Raw genomic sequence first — 20,132 nt, forward strand, 5'->3', positions numbered from 1 at the left:
TGGGATATAATATCTGAATACGTCTCAAGTTTGTTTTGTTTTGCTCTGTCTTTAGATTCTGCCATCTAATGCATCTCAAATCCAGATTCAATGAGTATGCAGAGTTGATTAAAATTCACACGAGCGCCTGGAAAGGATTTGATCCTGTAGCACAAGTAGCTCATTACCTCCCACTCCTGCATCCCACAAGCCAGCAGATTCCCCTGCACAAGCAAGAAATAACATTCCAGTCACTTCGCCAAATACTGTCCAGTGTTTATAACGGATACAGTGTTCTTTTGTCTATTTGATGATCAGCACAGTATGCTGCCTAATTAAATTCAATCACATCTTCAGCTGAGAATTTTATGTTGGTCAACATTTCATGCTAAAAACAGTTGTACATTTTAGATTCTTAAGACCGTTTTCTACCCTTGTTTTCACATTTTTAATTAAATGGCCTTTTATGAAAGAAATGTATATTTTTATTTAATATAATATCAAAGAATCCTAAAAAACTATTAGTTTACACACAAAAAGTTTGCACAACAAATTTCAATATTGATAATATCAAGAAGAAATGTTTCTTGAGTGGCAAATCAGCTTATTAAATATACTGAAAATTCAGCTTGTGTCACAGGAATAAATTACATTTTAAAATATATTAAAATAGAAAACAATTCTTTTAATTTGAAAAAATATTATAATACTAAATTATTTAAATGTTTAAACGGTATTTTACATATTTTCAAAATTAACTACTTGTTAAAACTCACCAGCTAGTTATTTGTCTTAAAGAGACAGTTCCCCACAGAATGAAAATTGTCATCACTTATTGTTAGATATTATGTAATGTATAATAATGTAATACATAATATATAATATTGTTTCCTACTTTTTTCTTTTATAGTTTTTTTTTTTGTGTGTATTTTATGTTTCTTATATAAAATAATATAAAAAATTATAATATAAAATATTTTGACCTTTTTTTTTTTTTTTTTTAATTCTGTAAAGCACTTTGTATGAAACGTGAAATGTAAATAAATTTGCCTTTCCTTTCTAAACAGCTAGATTTAAACTTTAATTTCATTTTCAGTGTTTCTGTAAATAATAATTGCTGTATGTTACTAATCAAAACGTATCAGAAAATTGATAATTGTTTTGGTGAGTGATTTGAACCAAAACTTCTCCCCAGAATGTGTTTATTTTATTTATTTTAGTGCTGTCAAATGATTAATCGCAATTAGTCGCATCCAAAATAAGTTTTTGTTTGCATAATATGTGTGTGAACTGTGTATATTTATTAGGTATATATAAATACACATGCATACAATATATAATTTTAAAATAGTTGTGTGTATATATATAGTATAAGTATAAGTATACTAGGGGTGCAACGGTTCAAATTAGTCACGGTTCGGTACGCATCACGGTTTTAGGGCCACGGTTTCGGTACGGCTCGGTGTGTGTTTAGGGAAAAAAATGCTACTGACAAATTCGAAGAAAAAAAAATATTTATTGGGTTACACATACTTAAACTCTTGATCACAGCAGGCTTCTTTACAAAAATAAAATTCCAAGCAGTTTTTAATCCCTGCTAAAACCAACATTTTAACTCAAGAGAAGCCTACTTTAGAGTACCAACATAAAGTGCATTTCAAAACAAACATAATATAGAACCGAGTGCCTGTTTAAACACAGAAGGCAACGTCTGCTGTTTCGGTCTCACCTGTGCTCGAGCGCTTTCAACACCGTGGTGATGACGGCGCAAATGGCTCGTCATATTAGATGTATTGCCGTGAGCATAAGGCACTCGCGCGTGGCAAATTTTACATAACGTGACTGTTTTGTCCACGTTTTTTTTTTTTTACCATCGCTGCTGTAATCTATTGGAAAACCCAAAATGTTCCCAGACAGCAGACTTGAATGAAGCGGGTGGCGGCTCTATTAACGGCTTATCTCCTCCACTCGCCATGCTGAACAGTTACGTTACACAAGCCAAGCGCAACACACAAGAACACCAACACGTGAGGAACTGTGTCGTTATAGCAACATATTTACATACTACGAGTTGATTGGATGGCAGTCTCACATGAAACGCACGTGGGGCGTATTCAGAACCATGCATTAGCTGAACTTTTATGGATTGTTTTTTTCACCGAACTGTATTGTAAGTGCGTGGTCAGAGCAACCGCGGTTCACGTGCGTATCGAACCGTGGGAGGAGAACGGGACGGTTCGATTTTTTTTTTTTTTTTTACCGAGAACCGTTGCACCCCTAAAGTATACACAGTACACACACACATATTATGTAAACAAAAACTTGTATTTGTGATGTGATTAATCTTTTGACAGCACTGATGTATTTATTTTTTTATTTGTTTTGGCTTTTTCAGGCCAGATATTTTCAGTTACTATCTCTACTACATTAATGTGCTAACTAAAATAAATGAACAGTACATTTATTACCCTATTTATCTTTAATGTTAGTCGTTAGTTGTTCTTTGTTAGTTAATGTTAGTTCACAATGCATTGCCTAATGTTAAAAAACACAACTTGTGATTTTAAAAATGCATTAGTAAATGCTGAAATTAACATTAAGATTGATAAATCCTGTAGAAGTATTGTTCATTCTTAGTTCATGTTAACTAATACAGTTAACTAATGTTAACTTATAAACTTGAATACATGCCACATCTCTGGCTCAACACCATTTCAAAAGATCAAGACAAATCATGTAGTGTCCCTTTAACAGATTGCATTTGTCTCGTTAAGGCTCTGGAGCGCTCTGAGAGTGAGGAGGTTTCAATAATCACCCTGCTGGTGAAGAAGATCCTCATCATCATCTCACGCCCTGCACGACTGCTGGAGTGTCTGGTGAGACACTGCAGCTTCACAGTGAATATTCCCAACAGCCTGACATTCCCAAAACTCTGCTCCTGATTTTCACCTCTCTCTCTCTCTCTCTCTCTCTCTCTGTGCAGGAGTTTGACCCTGAGGAGTTTTACCATCTACTAGAGGCTGCGGAGGGTCACGCCAAAGTCGGCCAGGGCATCAAAACAGATATTCCCCGCTATATAATCAACCAACTTGGACTCAACCGAGATCCTCTTGATGGTGCGATTGTTGTTTATCTAGTGGTGGCTTTGTTTTGAAAGCCTGACAGTGTGTCTTAGGCTCATGTTGTTGTCCTTCATCTCTTTTGACAGAAGTTGTGCAGCTCGAGGAGCAGTATGACTCTGGCCCCACACTGACGGTCGATTTGGAGGAATCCGTAGAGGTAAATGCATCACAAAAAGAGTTGAAGCATTAAATAGCCTCGCCAGGTTTCGTAAGACGTCACTAACGATACGTCTCTTCCCGTTGCTTGCAGCAGAATAAATCTTCACCCACACCACTACGAAGAAAACCACTGGAGAGTGATTTTGAGACTATAAAACTGATCAGTAACGGGGCTTATGGGTAAGCAAATCGCATCATGACTACAGGTAAAACTTTAGAAAGGCGTAAGGGCATCTTTTTAGCAGATTTGAAGGATAACCAAACTTTAATTGTCATTCTAGCTTACTACATCTTCTAATTCATTATAAAACAGGCTCGAAAATAGAAAAAAAAAGAATTATAGCAACTAGAAGATGGTTTGTTATTGCCATCACAGTCAGACAGTCAGTTTGTTTTTCTGGTGTTTGCGGAATCCGGTCATAAAAATAGAATTTAATGCATAACGTGGAATGTCTCGGAATTTGCTACATTTTGAATGGATAAATCAAAAGTAGGTCAGTGCACTTAAACCAAAACATGACATGGACTAGTGTCTGTGAATATTAAGCAAAAATACTATTTAAATATGAATCATGCATGTTCTGCGTGTCTCTGTGTGAATAAAGGTTTCGTTGACTCCACACATACTGAAGCGTGTGACACTAAAGCTGCTCTGAGAGTCAGATTTTACTGATTTTACTGTTTCTTTTGAGAAAAACTATCGTCATATCATACACAAACAGAAACATAAAGGTCTTCACAGCAACCCGTCAAAATAAAAGTTAGGTTTAACTTGAATAAACTGTGACAGAAATGTACTACTTAATGTAATGAGAGTACCACTACTACTAATACAATTATTATTATTTTTATTTTTTATTTTTTTACTGGAATTTATTTACCAGAAAAATATAAATACTCAACACTAAAATAATGTATTTCTGAAATAAATAAATAAGTATTTTTTTTTTTATTTAAATAAAATCAATTATTTAGAAATGTTTTTAAATAATAAAATGTAAAAAAACCCATTAAAATGGAACACAGAAAAGGGAAAAAAAGGGCCTTTTAAAATTTAATTTTTGTTCAAATTTTAATAAATTGCTCTTAAACTGTGTACGTTACATGATTTTGATTAATTAGAGGTGCTTTTTGAATAACATTTTTAATTTAAACCCCATAAAAATTACAAAGTCTACAAAAATTAAAACGGAAAAAAGCTGAATTGAGAATTTATAACGGAAGAAACAGAATTTGGAAAAAATAAAACCGATTCCATAGAGCTCTACAGATGCCAACAGGACCTACATTAAATTAGGCAAATTAGCTAAAAATCTTAATTTGTATGATAGATTTGACGCATCATGGCTATGAAAGAAAAAAAAAATTACCTACGTTTTTATATACTCACCAGAAGTCATAGCAGGTGAAATATGAATTTAAATGTTTTCATAAATATAAGAGTTTTGAAAAAGTAGACATCTGTGAAACTTCAAAAAAAATTTTTTTTTTAAGGTGGCAAGATGCTAGTAATTTCACTTTAAACTAATTGCTTTATATTTAATGTGTTTTAATCTTAAATACAAAAAAAGAAATGCTATATAACTGAAAATAAATTAGTAAGTATTGAGTTACGGTCTGGGCCATGGGCCATTTAGGGCCATGACTGAAAATGTAATGTTATAATGTTGATTAAAATAATGAAAAAGTCAAATAAAATAGTGTGTTTGTGTTATAAACATTCTAGTGATAATCAGATGAGTTTCAAAGTGGAAATGTTGATCATTTAAAAGGATAGTTCACCCAGAAATGGAATTTGTCATCATTTACTTGCATTCATATTGTTCCATACCTCTGTTTTGTTTCGTTTTCTTCTGCTGAACACACAATAAGATATTTTGAAGAATGTGTTTAACCAAAGGGTTATTGGTACCCATTGACTGCCATAGTGTGAAAAAAATAATGCTGTATAAATCAGTGGGGACCAGAAACTGTTTGGTTAAACACATTTCTCAAAACATCTTCTGGAGTAACTTGAGGGGTGAGTAAATGATGGTAAAATGTAAGATTTTGGGTGCACCATCTCTAATAACTAGTTTAGTAACCAATAAAATCATGAAGCATCTTTTACTCAATCTCTCAAGAATCAGTATTCGGTGTCTTCAGTCTCATAAGGCTCGTAGAACATTATCCAAGCATCCTGCTGCTATGTTTCCCATCTGTCCTGCAGGGCCGTGTATCTGGTGAGGCATAAAGAAACTCGGCAGCGTTTTGCGATGAAAAAGATCAACCGACAAAACCTGATTCTGCGGAACCAGATCCAGCAAGTGTTTGTGGAGCGAGACATCCTGACATTTGCAGAGAATCCCTTTGTGGTGAGCATGTTCTGCTCCTTCGAGACCCGCAGACATCTGTGCATGGTCATGGAGTACGTGGAAGGTAAGCCAAAACTGAAAATTCCGTCATTAATTATTCTCATGTCATTCCAAACCTGTAAGACCTTCAGTCATCTGCTGAAAACAAATGAAGGTATTTTTGATGAAATCCGAGAGCTTTCTGACCCTGCATTGACGCAACTGACACGTTCAAGGCCCAGACAGGTAGTAAGAACATTGTTAAAATAATCCAATTCAATCTCCAGGTGGCGACTGTGCCACTCTGCTGAAGAACATGGGCCCACTTCCTGTGGATATGACTAGGATGTACTTTGCGGAGACTGTTCTGGCGCTGGAGTACCTTCACAGTTATGGCATTGTGCACAGAGACCTCAAACCTGACAAGTGAGAAAACAACTGCAGACCTCATTTATGTAACCGTACGTGAGTGTAACTGTTGTTAATCTGATTTGTTAACCCTTCACAGCCTCTTGATTACTTCAATGGGACATATTAAACTCACTGACTTCGGGCTCTCCAAAATCGGCCTTATGAACATGACAACCAATCTGTACGAGGGCCACGTTGAGAAAGACACTAGGGAGTTTATCGATAAGCAGGTGGGCAAGTGCACAAAACTCCTTGGGTATGACGATTTTCAAGAAATGTTATTGATATTAATATAGAATCTGTCTGTGTTTTAATTGTTGTATTCACAGGTTTGTGGCACCCCGGAGTACATTGCTCCAGAAGTGATCTTGCGGCAGGGCTACGGGAAGCCTGTCGACTGGTGGGCCATGGGCGTTATCCTGTACGAGTTTCTGGTGGGATGCGTGCCGTTTTTTGGAGACACACCGGAAGAGCTTTTTGGCCAGGTTGTCAGTGGTGAGTTCAGATGAATGTGTTTTTAAACTGTCCTGTCAGCTGGCGGGACACAGATGCCGTTTAAAGCATCAGGAAGCTTTACCAACTGGTTTAAAATAAAAGGGTCGTTAAAAGGATTTGATACACTGTGTTCCTTATGCAGATGAGATTATCTGGCCAGATGGAGATGATGCCCTTCCTGTAGACGCCCAGGACTTGATTACACGATTGCTGAACCAAAACCCACAGGAGAGGCTTGGAAGAGGTGCTTTGACATTCATTTGTATTCAGTAGGAATTTTTTATTTGTCAATACAAACTAATGAAACAAATTAAAACAAGTCGTTCTAAATTTCAACAACTAATTCAACTCACTTTTAGCTGTTTTTAATTATGATTTTTTAATAAATTGTATATAACTAACTTAACAATTGTTATATATATTTTTTTTATTTTTACAAATTATATAAATTTGTTTAAATTATTTTATTTTTTGAATTTTTATAATTAACATTTTACTTTTTAAGTTGTATATATTTAATTTTCCAATTTTCCGATAATTAAATTTAGAAAATAATTATATTTTTTTTATTTTTTGAATTTTATAAATAATTGAAATTTTATTTTTAAATTTGCATATATTTAATGTTTAAATGTTCATAAATAATTCTATAATTTATTTCTTAATTTTTATAAATTATATAATTTGTCTAAATTCTAATTTTTTTTGGTATATTTACTGTTTACATTTTCATTAATAATTCTATAATTTATTTCTTTTATAAATTATATAATTTGTTTTTACAAATGATTATATATATATATATATACACACATAATAATTTATATAATTCATGTAGACACGTTGTTTCTGAATTAAAATGTCAATACATTTTTGCTTCTGAAATGGGGCCAAAAATAATATATAAATATATATATATATATATATATATATATATATATATATATATATATATATATATATATATATATATATATATAAAATTAATTTTATTTTTGAATTTGTACATATATAATTGTCCAATTTTCATAAGTTCTATAACTTAATAATTATTTTTATTTTATTAATAATTCTTATAATAATTATTTTAGAAATTACATATGCATTTTTTACTTTTTACATTTTATAAATAATTTACATTTTTTTTTGAAATTACAGTTTTTGAAATTATTGCAATTATGTTTTTTTTATTTTTAAATATTTAATTTTTCAATTTGTATAATCTATCATTTTTTACTATCATTTTTTATTGTCATTTATTTGTCATTATTATATATATATATATATATATATATATATATATTTATATATATATATATATATATATATATATATAATTTTTGAACATTTAATTTTGATTATTTTTTATTAATTATAATTACAGTTTTTGAAATTATTGCAATTATAATTTTTAATTAAGTATTTAATTTTAGTTATTTAGTTTTTATATATTAAGTTTTATAAAATATTTACTTTCTTTTTTTAATTTTTAAATATTTAATTTTTCAATTTGTATAATCTATCATTTTTTTACTATCATTTTTTATTGTCATTTATTTGTCAGTTATTACTATATATATATATATATATATATATATATATATATATATATATATAAGACTATGAAAAACTAACATCACCTTAAGTAAAAAGACATGACAGAGAAAAATTCCCATGACCCATTTAAATTCGAAATAAATGTTTAGTATTAGATTTGGTTCAAACATTCATACAACAGCTTTGTGTAGAGCTGTGTTCAGTTGTGATGAATTCACATGTGTTTGTAGGTGGGGCTCCTGAAGTAAAGCAGCATACGTTCTTCAGCGGTCTGGACTGGAACGGACTCCTACGTCAGAAAGCTGAATTCATCCCTCAGCTGGAGGCCGAAGACGACACTAGTTATTTTGACAGTGAGTCTCACTAATTCAGCACAGGGAGGAGATTCAGCGAGCTTCAGAAATGCCTGGAGCGACGCGCTCTGGAAATGTCAGCTCATTCTTGCAGCTTATGCACTGAGATGCAGTTATTATGTCTTCATTGTATTTACCTATTACCTCCTAAATCCTTTGTTTGTTCTTCTGCAAAGCTCGATCTGAACGCTACCATCATTTGGCCTCTGATGAGGATGATGAAACTAACGATGAAGAGTCTTCCCTAGAGATACGACGCTTTTCCTCTTGGTCAAATCGTTTCAGCAAGGTTGGGTCCCTTTGCTGTCTGCACACTTTTATAATACTTCAATGTTTTTGTTAATTGCATAAAATAGAACAGCCGTCATCACAGTTTATTTCTCGTCATTATGAACTTGCATCTAACAATTGCAACTTTCTCACTTTCTGGCTTTTTTAATGTTATTTTAAACTTTCACTTCCATGTTTTCTGTTCTCAGATTAAAACAGGCTTCCACTTACCAGGTTTTTTTCTTTACGGTGGACATTTTTTCTCTTTCTGATATTTCGTATCCATAATTTTGTAGGTGTACAGCAGCACAGAGCACCTGGCCACCCCATCCAACCTGAGTTTCTCCTCCGACCGCAGTCACAGTGAAGAGATTGAGGACCGGGCAGACGGGAGGGACACTCACTCACATGGAGAGATCCAGCGACAGGCCTCCACTGGAGACAAGAGGCTCTCGGCTCAGAGGGCAAGGTGCGAAATAGAGAAATAAAGAAATCAGTTCACCCATAAACACAAATTCTGTCATCACTGACCTGTCATTACAAGCGAATGGAAAACGCACACTACCAGTCAAAAGTTAGGAACAGTAAGATTTTTAATTTTTTTTTACAGAAGTGTCTTCTGCTCACCAAGCCTGCATTTATTTGATGCAAAAGGAGTAATATTGTGAAATATTTTTGACTATTTAAAATGACTGTTTTCTATTTAAATATATTTTAAAATGTAATTTATTCCTGTGATCAAAGCTACATTTTCAGCATCATTACTCCAGTCTTCACTGTCACATGATCCTTCAGAAATCATTCTAATATGCCGATTTGCTGTTCAAGAAACATGTTTTGTTATTATTATCATCATCAATATTTAAAACAGTTGAGCACATTTTTTTTTTTTTTTTTTTTTTTTTTTTCAATTGATGAATAGAAATATCCAAAGATCAGCATTTGTCTGAAATAAAACGCTTTTGTAACATTGTACACTATACCATTCAAAAGCTTGGAGCGAGTATTTTTTTTTTCTCAAATGTGTATTTGAGAAATTAATACTTTTATTTAGCAAGTGTGCTCAAAAGTGAATATATACACATTTATAATGTTACAAAAGATTTCTATTTTAGATAAATGCTGTTCATCTGAACTTTCTGTTAATCAGTGAAGCCTGAAAAAATTCTACTCAGCTGTTTTCAACATAATAATAATAATAATAATAATAATAATAAATGTTTTTGAGCAGCAAATCATAATATTAGAATGATTTCTGAAGGATCATGTGACTGGAGTAATGATGCTAAAAATTTAGTTTTGAAATCACAGGAATAAATTACACTTTAAAATATATTCAAATAGCAATCAGTTATTTTAAATAGTAAAAATATTTCAAAATGTTCTATTTTTGCTGTACTTTGATTCAATTAAATGCATTCAAATAGCAATCAGTTATTTTAAATAGTAAAAATATTTCAAAATGTTCTATTTTTGCTGTACTTTGATTCAATTAAATGCAGGCTTGGTGGGCAGAAGAGACATTGTTAAAGCAAATCTTTTTGTGTGCAAAAAAACTTAACAACTTATTAACAAACCAGAACAGGCAGAGGAAGACGATAAAAAACTAAGATGAGATGGACTTGTTCCCAGCCTTACTTATTCAAACCAGAACAGGCAGACGATAAACTAAGAGAGATGGACGTTCTACATCAGAACGCCATCCCCTGCGTCAGCAGCACCACACACGTGTCGTGACGCTCTAGAATGTGCATAAAGTTTATTTAATAATATTTATTAATAATATTTTAATTTGTTTGTTCACTTTTAATGTTTCTTATGATTGCATTTTTAAACTTTAATTAGAAAAATAAACATTATACTCTGTGTAGTATTACATTAGTGTATAATATAGTATGTAGTTTCACATATGTGACCCTGGACCACAAAACCAGTCATAAGTAGCATGAATATATTTGTAGAAATAGCCAAAAATATACTGTATGGGTCAAAATGATCAGTTTTTCTTTTATGCCAAAAATCATTAGGATATTAAGTAAAGATCATGTTCCATGAAGATATTTTGTACATTTCCTACCGTAAATATATCAAAACTTAATATTTTATTTTCTAATATGCATTGCTAAAAACTTAATTTGGACAACTTTAAAGGGGTGCTGTTGTTTCACTTTTTGAATTTTAGTCAGTGAATTTTAGTCCGAAGACTTCCTTCTTTCAGACGAATGCAATCTGAGTTGTATTAAAATTTATCCTGGCGCTCCCAAGCTTTAGAACGGCATAGATGGGTGTTTCTCTTCATCAGTCCAAACAAGTCCAATAATTTGCATCCATCCATAATAAAAAGTGCCTCACACGGCTCCAGGGGGGTCAGTCAAGGCCTCCTGCAGCGAATCGATGCATTTTTGTAAGAAAAATATCTATATTTAAAACATAAGAATCACTTTAATACACGGAACTTGCTTTGACAAGGGATGTGACAGTACTGAAACACCGTCTAAGCTGTTCGTCATTTGCAAAGCAGTGGGAGAGCTAACCAAACACAGAAGGCAGGTCTTCATTAAATCCGGAACTAATCGAGCCATTTGTGCCAGGCTGGGAGAAATGTATTGTAATAATGTAAATTAAGTTTAAAAAAATGCGTTTTTCGAACCACCAAGCATGAAAGCATGTTCTAGTACACCCCCAAAATAAAATCAAGACTTTGTAAAAGAGCATAATAGGATCCTTTTAAGGGTGTTTAGATTTTTTGCACTCTCAGATTCCAGATTTTCAAATAGTTGTATCTAGGTTAAATATTTTCCTATTCTAAAAAAACCATACTATGGAAATGTAGCTGTCCGATGATTAAATAAAAAAAAAAAAAAAAAAAAAAACATTGACCCTTATGACTGGTTTTGTGGTTCAGGGTCACTCATATGTTTTGATAGAGGCTCAGTCACAGATGTGATTTTCCAGCACTCTGAATGCGTGTTTGGTTTCTTCCAGTCTGCGCCCTCGCACTTCTTCCAGCTCCTCTCAGCCTGAGCGAGCCGTGAGCCCCCTAGTGGTGAGCAGCACCCACAGCCTGGAGGCCATGCCTCGATTCGCCCTCTCCACAGACGACGAGGGTAAGATGAGAATGTGCCATTCTGTCATCACTTTATTGCCTTTCACACATTTTCAGAATGAACATTTTGTCACACCTGCCAATTGTGGTTAACTTGAGAACAGCCATGCAACTATGTATCTTTGGAAAAAAGAAATACATTTGTCAGTATGATAATGAATATGAGTTGGTTTTAATTACAAAAAAACAACTCTTAATGTGTCTCCTAGCAATGTTCATATTAAATGTAATGTTGTGCTACATTCACTAAGGTGGAGTAGTGTTTTGATGCAAACCTTTTAATTCTGCAGCTGAAGTTGTCGTCTCCAACCTGCGACGAATCAGGCTACGTAGCAACAGCACAGGAACGAAACATTCGTCGCCAAGGGAACAAGGGAGTCCTCAGTGCTTTGGAAACCAGCTGGAGACGCCCGACAGGCAGCGACTCTCACCAGGACGCAAAGTCCCCAAATCTGCATCAGTGTCCACCCTCTCACTCATCATCACACCAGGTCAGACCCCAAACGTAGTCAGCACAACAGCACTGATAAAATAAATGCAAATGTATGTTTTAGCTTCAGCTGTATTATTTTTGTGACTACTACTACTTCTTCCTTAGATGATGGGAGTGGCAGCCTTCAGGCACGCTCTATTTCCCCTCGATCGTTTTCCTCGAACCCATCATCCCGAGACTCCTCCCCCAACCGAGACCTGTCACTCAGCATCAGCAGGCTCCGCCCACCTATAATCATCCACAGCTCTGGGAAGAAATACGGTTTCACCTTGCAGACCATTCGAGTGTACATGGGGACCAGCGACATCTACACCATACACCACATGGTCTCGGTGAGCGGAGGATCACTCCTAAAACACACTGAGCTTTAAAGGTGCTTATCGCTCCGTCTGTTTTGATTCTTCATGCTCTTTCTGTCAGGGTGTGGAGGAGAGCAGCCCTGCCCATGAGGCTGGACTGCGAGCAGGTGATCTGATCACTCATGTGAATGGAGAGTCTGTGCAGGGTCTAGTGCACACAGAGATGATGGAGCTGCTTTTGAAGGTATTTGAACAGAAGCATGTTGGGATTCACTGAACCGTTGTGTGATATTCTGAACGAGACCAAAGACATTGTCATTTGAGGAATTCACAGAAAACACACAATCATTTTGAAGCCAGTAGAAGATAAATTGGTTTGCAACAAAATGAGAGAGGGCAAAGATTGTTTTCATGTTCATTTTGGTCCTCTTAATTCACAGAGCGGTAACCAGGTGGCCCTGCAGACTATCGCGCTGGAGGACACGTCTATAAAGATTGGGCCGGCACGCAAGCGCAGCTGTAAAGGAAAGATGGCCCGCCGCAGTAAGAGGAGCAAATGGAAGGACAGTCAAGACCGGTCAGGAGAACTCATTTTAAAGCTCTCATATTATTTTACGTGGACAATTCCATAAAAATGCTTCTGCATACATTATACAATTTAATGAATGCAAATTAGATTGCTGAAATTGAATTAGCATTTATTTATTCTGCGGGAAGTATTTAATATGGTTTGACAGCCTAGCAGGCACTGGCTATTGGCTACTGGCTGATATATTTGATATATGTTAATGATGTTGATTTTGATGTTACTTAAAGAGATCCATCATTGATTTTTAATCTGAATGATATGCGGTGTTCACCCAGGAGGCGCAGCATGTTGAAGAAGCTGTCCAAACAGAGCACAGTAATGCACAGCAGCCGCAGTTTCTCCTCCGGCCTGCATCACTCGGTGTCCTCCAGCGAGAGTCTGCCGGGATCTCCCACCCACAGCCTGTCCTCCGGACCCACAACACCCTGCCGGAGCCCCGTTCCCGACCACACCGCTGGTATGACCTGACTTAACCGCACATGGAAAATGAAAAACTATTTCCACAAAGTTTGTCAACCAACACTTGATCAGTTCAGGATGTTGATTTTTTTTTTTTTTTTTTTTTTTTTTTTTAAATAGAAAATGCCCCAAAAATGTTTTTTTTTTTTTTTTTTTTTTGTAGTTATATTATAGAAATATTTAAATCTATTTTAATGTTTTTTAATAATTAGAAATTAGCAGAAATATTTTGATTCAGCACTATTTTTAGGTCACTTATTCAATTAGAAAATAGCAAAAATGTGTTCTTAAATATATTACTTTAAAGACATTTAAATATTGCTTAATTATTGCTAACTGCTATTTAAATATTTTTCTATTTTAAACCAGAATTATTTATTTTTTTTACCATTTCTTTTTATACTGTAAAATAGATAAATATTTAAGATTCTGCACTATTTCTAGTGCACTTATTAAATTAGTAAATAACAAAAAAAAGGTTTCATTGATGTATAATGGTTATTATATTGTGCCGTTTGTTTGTTTTTTTGTTTGTTTGTTTTTGTTGTTGTTGTTGTTGTTGTTTTTCAACCTGGAAAAATATTTAAATATTTATAAAAGTTTATTTCTTTATAATTTCTTTAAATTCTCTTAATGTTTTTAGTAGAGCTGCAAAACAATTAGTCATGATTAACTGATTCAAAATAAGTGTTTACATACTATATATGCACTGTGTATATTTATTATATATATATATATATATATATATATATATATATAAGTAATATTAAATGTTTAGTTAACATGAACTAAAAATGAACAGCTATCAAAAATCCTTTCTTTTTATATTGTAATATTTATATTGCACTATTTCTATTTCTAAAATATATTTCTTAAAAAAAGAAAACACTGTCTTTATCTTGGGGGAGAAAAAAACAACTAATAAGACTCTGCATCTATCTATGTAAAAAATGCCAGAAAAAAGGTTGTTGAAAATACTGTTTGTAGTTTTGTCCTAAAACATTGCCGTCCGTTCAGATGCCAGCCTGCCCCAGAACGCCTCTCCGTGCACCAGCTCTCCGAGTTCGCCGGCGGTCCAGATGCGGCCCAGCTCTCTGCACGGCCTCGGCTCTAAACTGAGCAACCAGCGCTACACTAAAGTGGGGAGACGAAAGTCAACCAGCAGTATCCCACCCTCGCCTCTAGCCTGCACCTCCTCGCCGCAGGCCCTGTCCCCTCAGCGCTCCCCCTCTCCCTTACCCAGCATCTCCAAAACCCTCCACTCCTTCCACGGCAAGACTCTATCGCCCCCCACCATCATTCGGCACGTGGTCCGACCCCGGAGTGCAGAACCTCCACGTTCCCCTCTGCTTAAGAGAGTCCAGTCTGCGGAGAAACTTTCCGGGGCTTTGTTCGCTGACAAAAAGCCCCACGCAGCCCGCAGACACACGCTGGAGGTCCCGCACTGCGAGGTGGACGTCCTGGGAGACACAGAGCCGGAGGGGGCCTGCGGTGCGACGTATACGGCGGATCACGGCAGGCTGGGCGGGTACCTGTGCGCCCAGAGATTAAGGGACTGGCCTGGAGAACGCATGGAGCAGATTGTCGTAATGCGCAAGCTCAATCTCTCCGAGCGCCGAGATTCATTTAAGAAACAAGAAGCTGTTCAGGAGGTGAGCTTTGATGAACCGGACGACAGGGTGCCGCAGATACCCGCTCAGACGGCCACGTCCGCTAGCGCGCGCCCCAAACAGATGATGGGCGAAACGCAGTCCGAGGAGGAGTGCGGGGCGAGGAGGAATCCGCTGGTTCCCCAAATCGCCGTGCAGGGGTCAGAAAGCGAGGAAGCGGATGACTGGAGGCTTTGCTCGGATGAAGACGAGGAAGAGGCTGAGGAGAACGTGTCATGTTGTCCGAATCAAGGTGACAAAGAAGCCGTCGAGACGATCGCAAATGCAGCGAAACCAGAAAAGCATCAGAGTCCAGAAGAAAGCAAACTGAAAGAAAGATGAACGACTGAAGACTGTTACATATCCGCAGGATTCTCAACGCACCCGCTGAGATGTTTGTTGCCACGCGTAATTACCGAGCGGAGTGTTTTTATTAGCGTGTAAATGAAAGTAAGCTAGTCTTATGCAGGGAATATTTATGCTTTTTTTTTATTTATAAGTACACTGGAGACGTACTGTTGGCCAAAAAGAGGACTTAATGGTTGCTAGAACATTTTTCTCACCTTCTGTGAACCTGTTGAGGGAAGCTTGATTTTTCTATGAAAATGTGCAAATGCTTCAAAATCATTTCGTTTTTGCACCTACTTTGTGTCTGATTTTTTTAAAAGCTACAAGTTCAAATGATATTTGAATGGAGTTGTTGTGTGGCTCTTTCATGTATTATTTCACAATCTCAAAGTGTTTTTGGAGCATTTGGGCTTCAACTGTGGAAACCCCACAAGTCATACATGTTGGTCAAGGTGTCCAAAAAAAACAGTATAATGTTTTTTCTTTTTTAAATTGTGCATCGAACCAAATATGTTTTACCATTTTTGTTTGTTTAAGATGAATTTGATTTAAATATTTTAATTTAAAGGGATAGTTCACCTAAAAATGAAAATACTGTCATTTACTCACCCTCATGTTGTTCCAAACCTGCGTGTGTTTCTTTTACTCTGTTGAACACAAAAGAAGATATTTTGAAAACGGTTTCTAGTTCCCATTGATTTCCTTAGTGTTTTTTTTTTTTTTTTTTTTTTTTTTTTTTTTAATGATATGAAAGTCAATGGTGACCAGAAACAGTTTGATTACCCACATTCTTTAAAATGGCTTTTATTGTGTTCAGCAGAAGAAAGAAATTCATACATGTTTGGAAAACTTGACAGTGAGTAAATAATGACAGATTTTCATTTTTGGGTGAACTAGCATTTAAAATCCTAACATCAATTCAATTTTAAAGAGAGAGTTCACCCAAAAATGAAAATACTGTCAGCATTTACTCACCCTCATGTTGTTCCAAACCTGTATGAGTTTCTTTCCTCTGTTGAACACAAAAGAAGTTATTTTGAAAACAGTTTCTAGTCCCCATTGACTTCCTTAGTGTTTTTTTCATACTGTGGAAGTCAGTGGTGACCAGAAACCGTTTGATTACCCACATTCTTTAAAATGTCTTATATTGTGTTCAGCAGAAGAAAGAAACTTATTCATGTTTGAGTAAATAATGACAGAATTTTCATTTTTGGGTGAACTAACATTCAAAATCCAAACATCATCCATCCATCCATCCATCCATTCAATTTTTAAAGGTATAGTTCACCCAAAAATGAAAATTCTGTCATTAATTACTCATCCTCATGTTGTTCCAAACCTGTAAGACTTTTGTTCATCTTCAGAACACAAATTAAGACATTTGTGATGAAATTCAAGAGTTTTCTGACCCAGCAACGCAACTGAAAAACAAAAATGACTTTATTCAGTTATTTTTCTCTTTTCAGTGTCAGTGTCTCACACGGAAGAAAAAAAAATAATTGAATAAAGGCATTTTTGTTTTTTAGTTGCGTTGCTGGGTTTGTTGAATAAAGTAGTCATTTTTGTTCTCTTTGCACACACAAGTATTCTCGTAGCTTCATAACATTACGGTTGAGCCACTGATATCACATGGATTATTTTAACAATGTCCTTACTATCTTTCTGGGCCTTGAACGTGTCAGTTGTGTTGCTGTCTATGCAGGGTCAGAAAGCTCTCGGATTTTATCAAAAATATCTGATTTGTGTTCTGAAGATGAACGAACGTCTTAGGAGTTTGGATCAAGTGAGTAAATAAAGTAGAAATGTTCACTTCCAGAACAAAAATTTTACAGATAACATACTCACCTCCTTGTCATCCAAGATGTTCATGTCTTTCTTTTTTCAGTCGTAAAGAAATAGTTTTTTGAGGTAAACATTTCAGGATTTCTCTCCATATAGTGGACTTCAATGGTGCCCCCAAGTTGAAACTTCCAAAATGCTAAATGCAGCTTTAAAAGGCTCTAAAAGAAGGGTCATATCTAGCGAAACGATTGGTTATTTTCTGAAAAAAATTAACAGTTTATGTAATTTTTTTACTGCAAACACTCGTCTTGGTCTAGTTCTGCGTGCACTGTGTATTCCTATATATGACAGTTAGGGTATGTCGAAAAATGTTCTCCCTCAACTTCAAAATTGTACTATATCGCTGCAGACGTACCGACCCAGTGTTTACAAAGTAAACATCCAAAGAAGGTCAAACGCCCTTTCCAAAAAAAAGTAGAACAGTGATGTAGGACGATTTTGAAGTTGAGGGAGAAAATGAGATGGGAGTTTTTCGACATACCCTAACGGTCTTGACCCGGAGTTGCACAGACTACGCATGCACAATGCAGAACTAGACAAGATGAGCATTTGAGGTTAAAAAGTATATAAATTGTCTTTTGTTTTTTTTTTTTGTTTTTTTAGAAAATAACCAGTCGTTTTTACTAGATTAGACCATTATTCCTCGGCTGGGAGCCCTTTGAAGCTGCATTTTGGAAGCTCAAACTTGGGGGTACCATTGAAGTCCGTTATATGGAGAACACTCCCGAAATGCTTTCCTCAAAAAACTATTTCTTTACAACTGAAGAAAGAAAGACATGAACATCTTTGATGACAAAGGGGGTGAGTAAATTATCTGTAAATTTTTGTTCTGGCAGTGAACTTCTCCTTTAATGACAAAATTTTCATTTTTGGGTGAACTATTCCTTTAAGGGATATTTTTACAGTTCCCACAATTATTTTTTGCATGTCTTTAATTTTCCTTAAATATTCTTGCTATTATTTGTTTTGTTTTTTTCACCCAACTTTGCATGTTCAGTTTACCTACAATCTAAAAAAAGTTCACAGGTGCTAAGACGGAACGGGCTCACGGACACCTCTGAAATATTTAAAGTAGTAGTAAAGCATGCAGTCACACACCTACTAACTGGAACTCACTCACGTGTGCACAAATCACTGCGTGACAAATCACAGCATCAGAAGTTTTCCATGGACCGTTGGCCTGTCCTCACAAGCTTTTGTACTTGGAATAATGTTTACATTTTTTATATATATTTGAATTTCTACTGTGCGAAGGGATCTGTATGGCCTGTTTTTAACTAAACTGAAGTCAAGGGGTGAAGGCTTTAGCTAGATTATGGTTTTAAAGTTCAGTGTGATGTCGTTGCAAACGTCAGACTGGATGTTTGTGTGTTCATATGCATGACTCTCTTCCAAAACACTTTTTCTAAATTGAATATGTTGTTGTTTGAATCTAACGGGACAGTATTTTTATTGCATGAGAAGGTGCAATTAGATGTCAGTAAGGACTTCTTTATTTATAGCACAGCACATGTCTGACAAGTTCAACATTTCTGTTTTGAGGTTTATTGTTAATTGCGACCTCTCTGTAACTTTTTGGAATCTGGCTGCTGTAATCGTAAGCGAGACAAGTTTGTGTACATTTTAATAGGCCGTATTTTTCTGCCTATCAGCCAACCAATTGCATGCTGCATGTTAAGTTAATACACAGTACACGTTGGCATGGCATCCTGAGTGCAATATGTGTTTAATGGTCAAGTATAATCAAGCATTTGAATTACAGTAATGTATTAACAGCTTCATGTTATGCAGACCCCATTGTGACATTTTATCCCTCTGTAATAACAGACTTTAGTGGATAAGGTGTTTGTCGTGTGGATCGTGTTCAGACAGGGTCACTATCAGCCCTTGCATTCACACTAGAGCTTCAAAGCACTGGAAATCCATTCTCTATATCCTGATGTGCTGATGCTTTCTTCCATTTTTCCAGAATTGTTAAGACTTCTTGATTATTGGTATGTGTTTGTAAAAAAAAAAACAAAAAAAAACATACTTTTTATAAATATTTTTTAATGTTATAACTGTTTGTCTGATGTTGTTTTGTAATAAATCATTCACTGGTTAAGAGGTAACATCACTGACTTTTGTTTTTCTTTACAAAGAGCATTTTTACAAGAGCAGCCAGCAAATGCAGTGAGCAGTGTTACCATAGGAAATCCCTTTAATAGATGAAAGGATAGTACGATAAAGATATCGCTTTCCTTAGCGGACATTCAAACTAATGTTATATAAATGTGAGACTGATCTGAAGAATGAATGCTGTGTTAGAGGTAATCACACTCGCTCAGTCCATCTCTCTCTAATAATACAGTGAGTTTTTAATACAGTAATATTTTAATACAGTAATTATACACCAGATTTGACAATTTTCTGTTGCAAACAGGGTTTCATAAAGGTGGAAAATTTCCAGTAAATTTTGGAAACTTTCCAGAATTTTTTGGAATCTTTTGGGAATTTTTGGAAAGTTTCTGGAAATTTACCAAAAATTTTCCACCCCTTTGCAACCGTAGTTGCAAATCACTTGAACTTTGTGTCAGTACGTCATAAATGGAACGAGGGATCAGTTTACTGTTGGGGATGTTGTGTCGCACCACTCACTCGATTCAGGTGTAAGCTTTTATTGAAGCAA

General features: G+C 35.3%; 1 protein-coding gene across 7 annotated transcripts in view; it reads left to right on the forward strand.

The window, feature by feature from the left end:
• Nucleotides 1-19,375, forward strand: part of mast3b (microtubule associated serine/threonine kinase 3b) — a 43,648-nt gene extending 24,273 nt beyond the window's left edge. For 4 of the 7 annotated variants that reach the window (XM_051122283.1, XM_051122285.1, XM_051122287.1 and 1 more), the window contains 19 exons: nucleotides 2,754-2,855; nucleotides 2,963-3,095; nucleotides 3,188-3,258; nucleotides 3,352-3,440; nucleotides 5,470-5,678; nucleotides 5,881-6,019; nucleotides 6,102-6,234; nucleotides 6,334-6,499; nucleotides 6,642-6,743; nucleotides 8,287-8,409; nucleotides 8,586-8,698; nucleotides 8,976-9,148; nucleotides 11,665-11,786; nucleotides 12,076-12,276; nucleotides 12,384-12,610; nucleotides 12,699-12,821; nucleotides 13,018-13,154; nucleotides 13,442-13,623; nucleotides 14,643-19,375. In XM_051122283.1, coding sequence (XP_050978240.1) covers nucleotides 2,754-2,855; nucleotides 2,963-3,095; nucleotides 3,188-3,258; nucleotides 3,352-3,440; nucleotides 5,470-5,678; nucleotides 5,881-6,019; nucleotides 6,102-6,234; nucleotides 6,334-6,499; nucleotides 6,642-6,743; nucleotides 8,287-8,409; nucleotides 8,586-8,698; nucleotides 8,976-9,148; nucleotides 11,665-11,786; nucleotides 12,076-12,276; nucleotides 12,384-12,610; nucleotides 12,699-12,821; nucleotides 13,018-13,154; nucleotides 13,442-13,623; nucleotides 14,643-15,616 — 3,519 coding nt within the window. In that variant the 3' untranslated portion in view covers nucleotides 15,617-19,375. The remainder of the gene's footprint in view (nucleotides 1-2,753; nucleotides 2,856-2,962; nucleotides 3,096-3,187; nucleotides 3,259-3,351; nucleotides 3,441-5,469; nucleotides 5,679-5,880; nucleotides 6,020-6,101; nucleotides 6,235-6,333; nucleotides 6,500-6,641; nucleotides 6,744-8,286; nucleotides 8,410-8,585; nucleotides 8,699-8,975; nucleotides 9,149-11,664; nucleotides 11,787-12,075; nucleotides 12,277-12,383; nucleotides 12,611-12,698; nucleotides 12,822-13,017; nucleotides 13,155-13,441; nucleotides 13,624-14,642) is intronic. The other 3 variants (XM_051122284.1, XM_051122286.1, XM_051122290.1) reach the window with 1 other exon arrangement.
• Nucleotides 19,376-20,132: the final 757 nt, after the last annotated feature.

Source organism: Labeo rohita, chromosome 11 (genome assembly GCF_022985175.1).
Source record: "Labeo rohita strain BAU-BD-2019 chromosome 11, IGBB_LRoh.1.0, whole genome shotgun sequence".
NCBI lineage: Eukaryota > Metazoa > Chordata > Actinopteri > Cypriniformes > Cyprinidae > Labeo > Labeo rohita.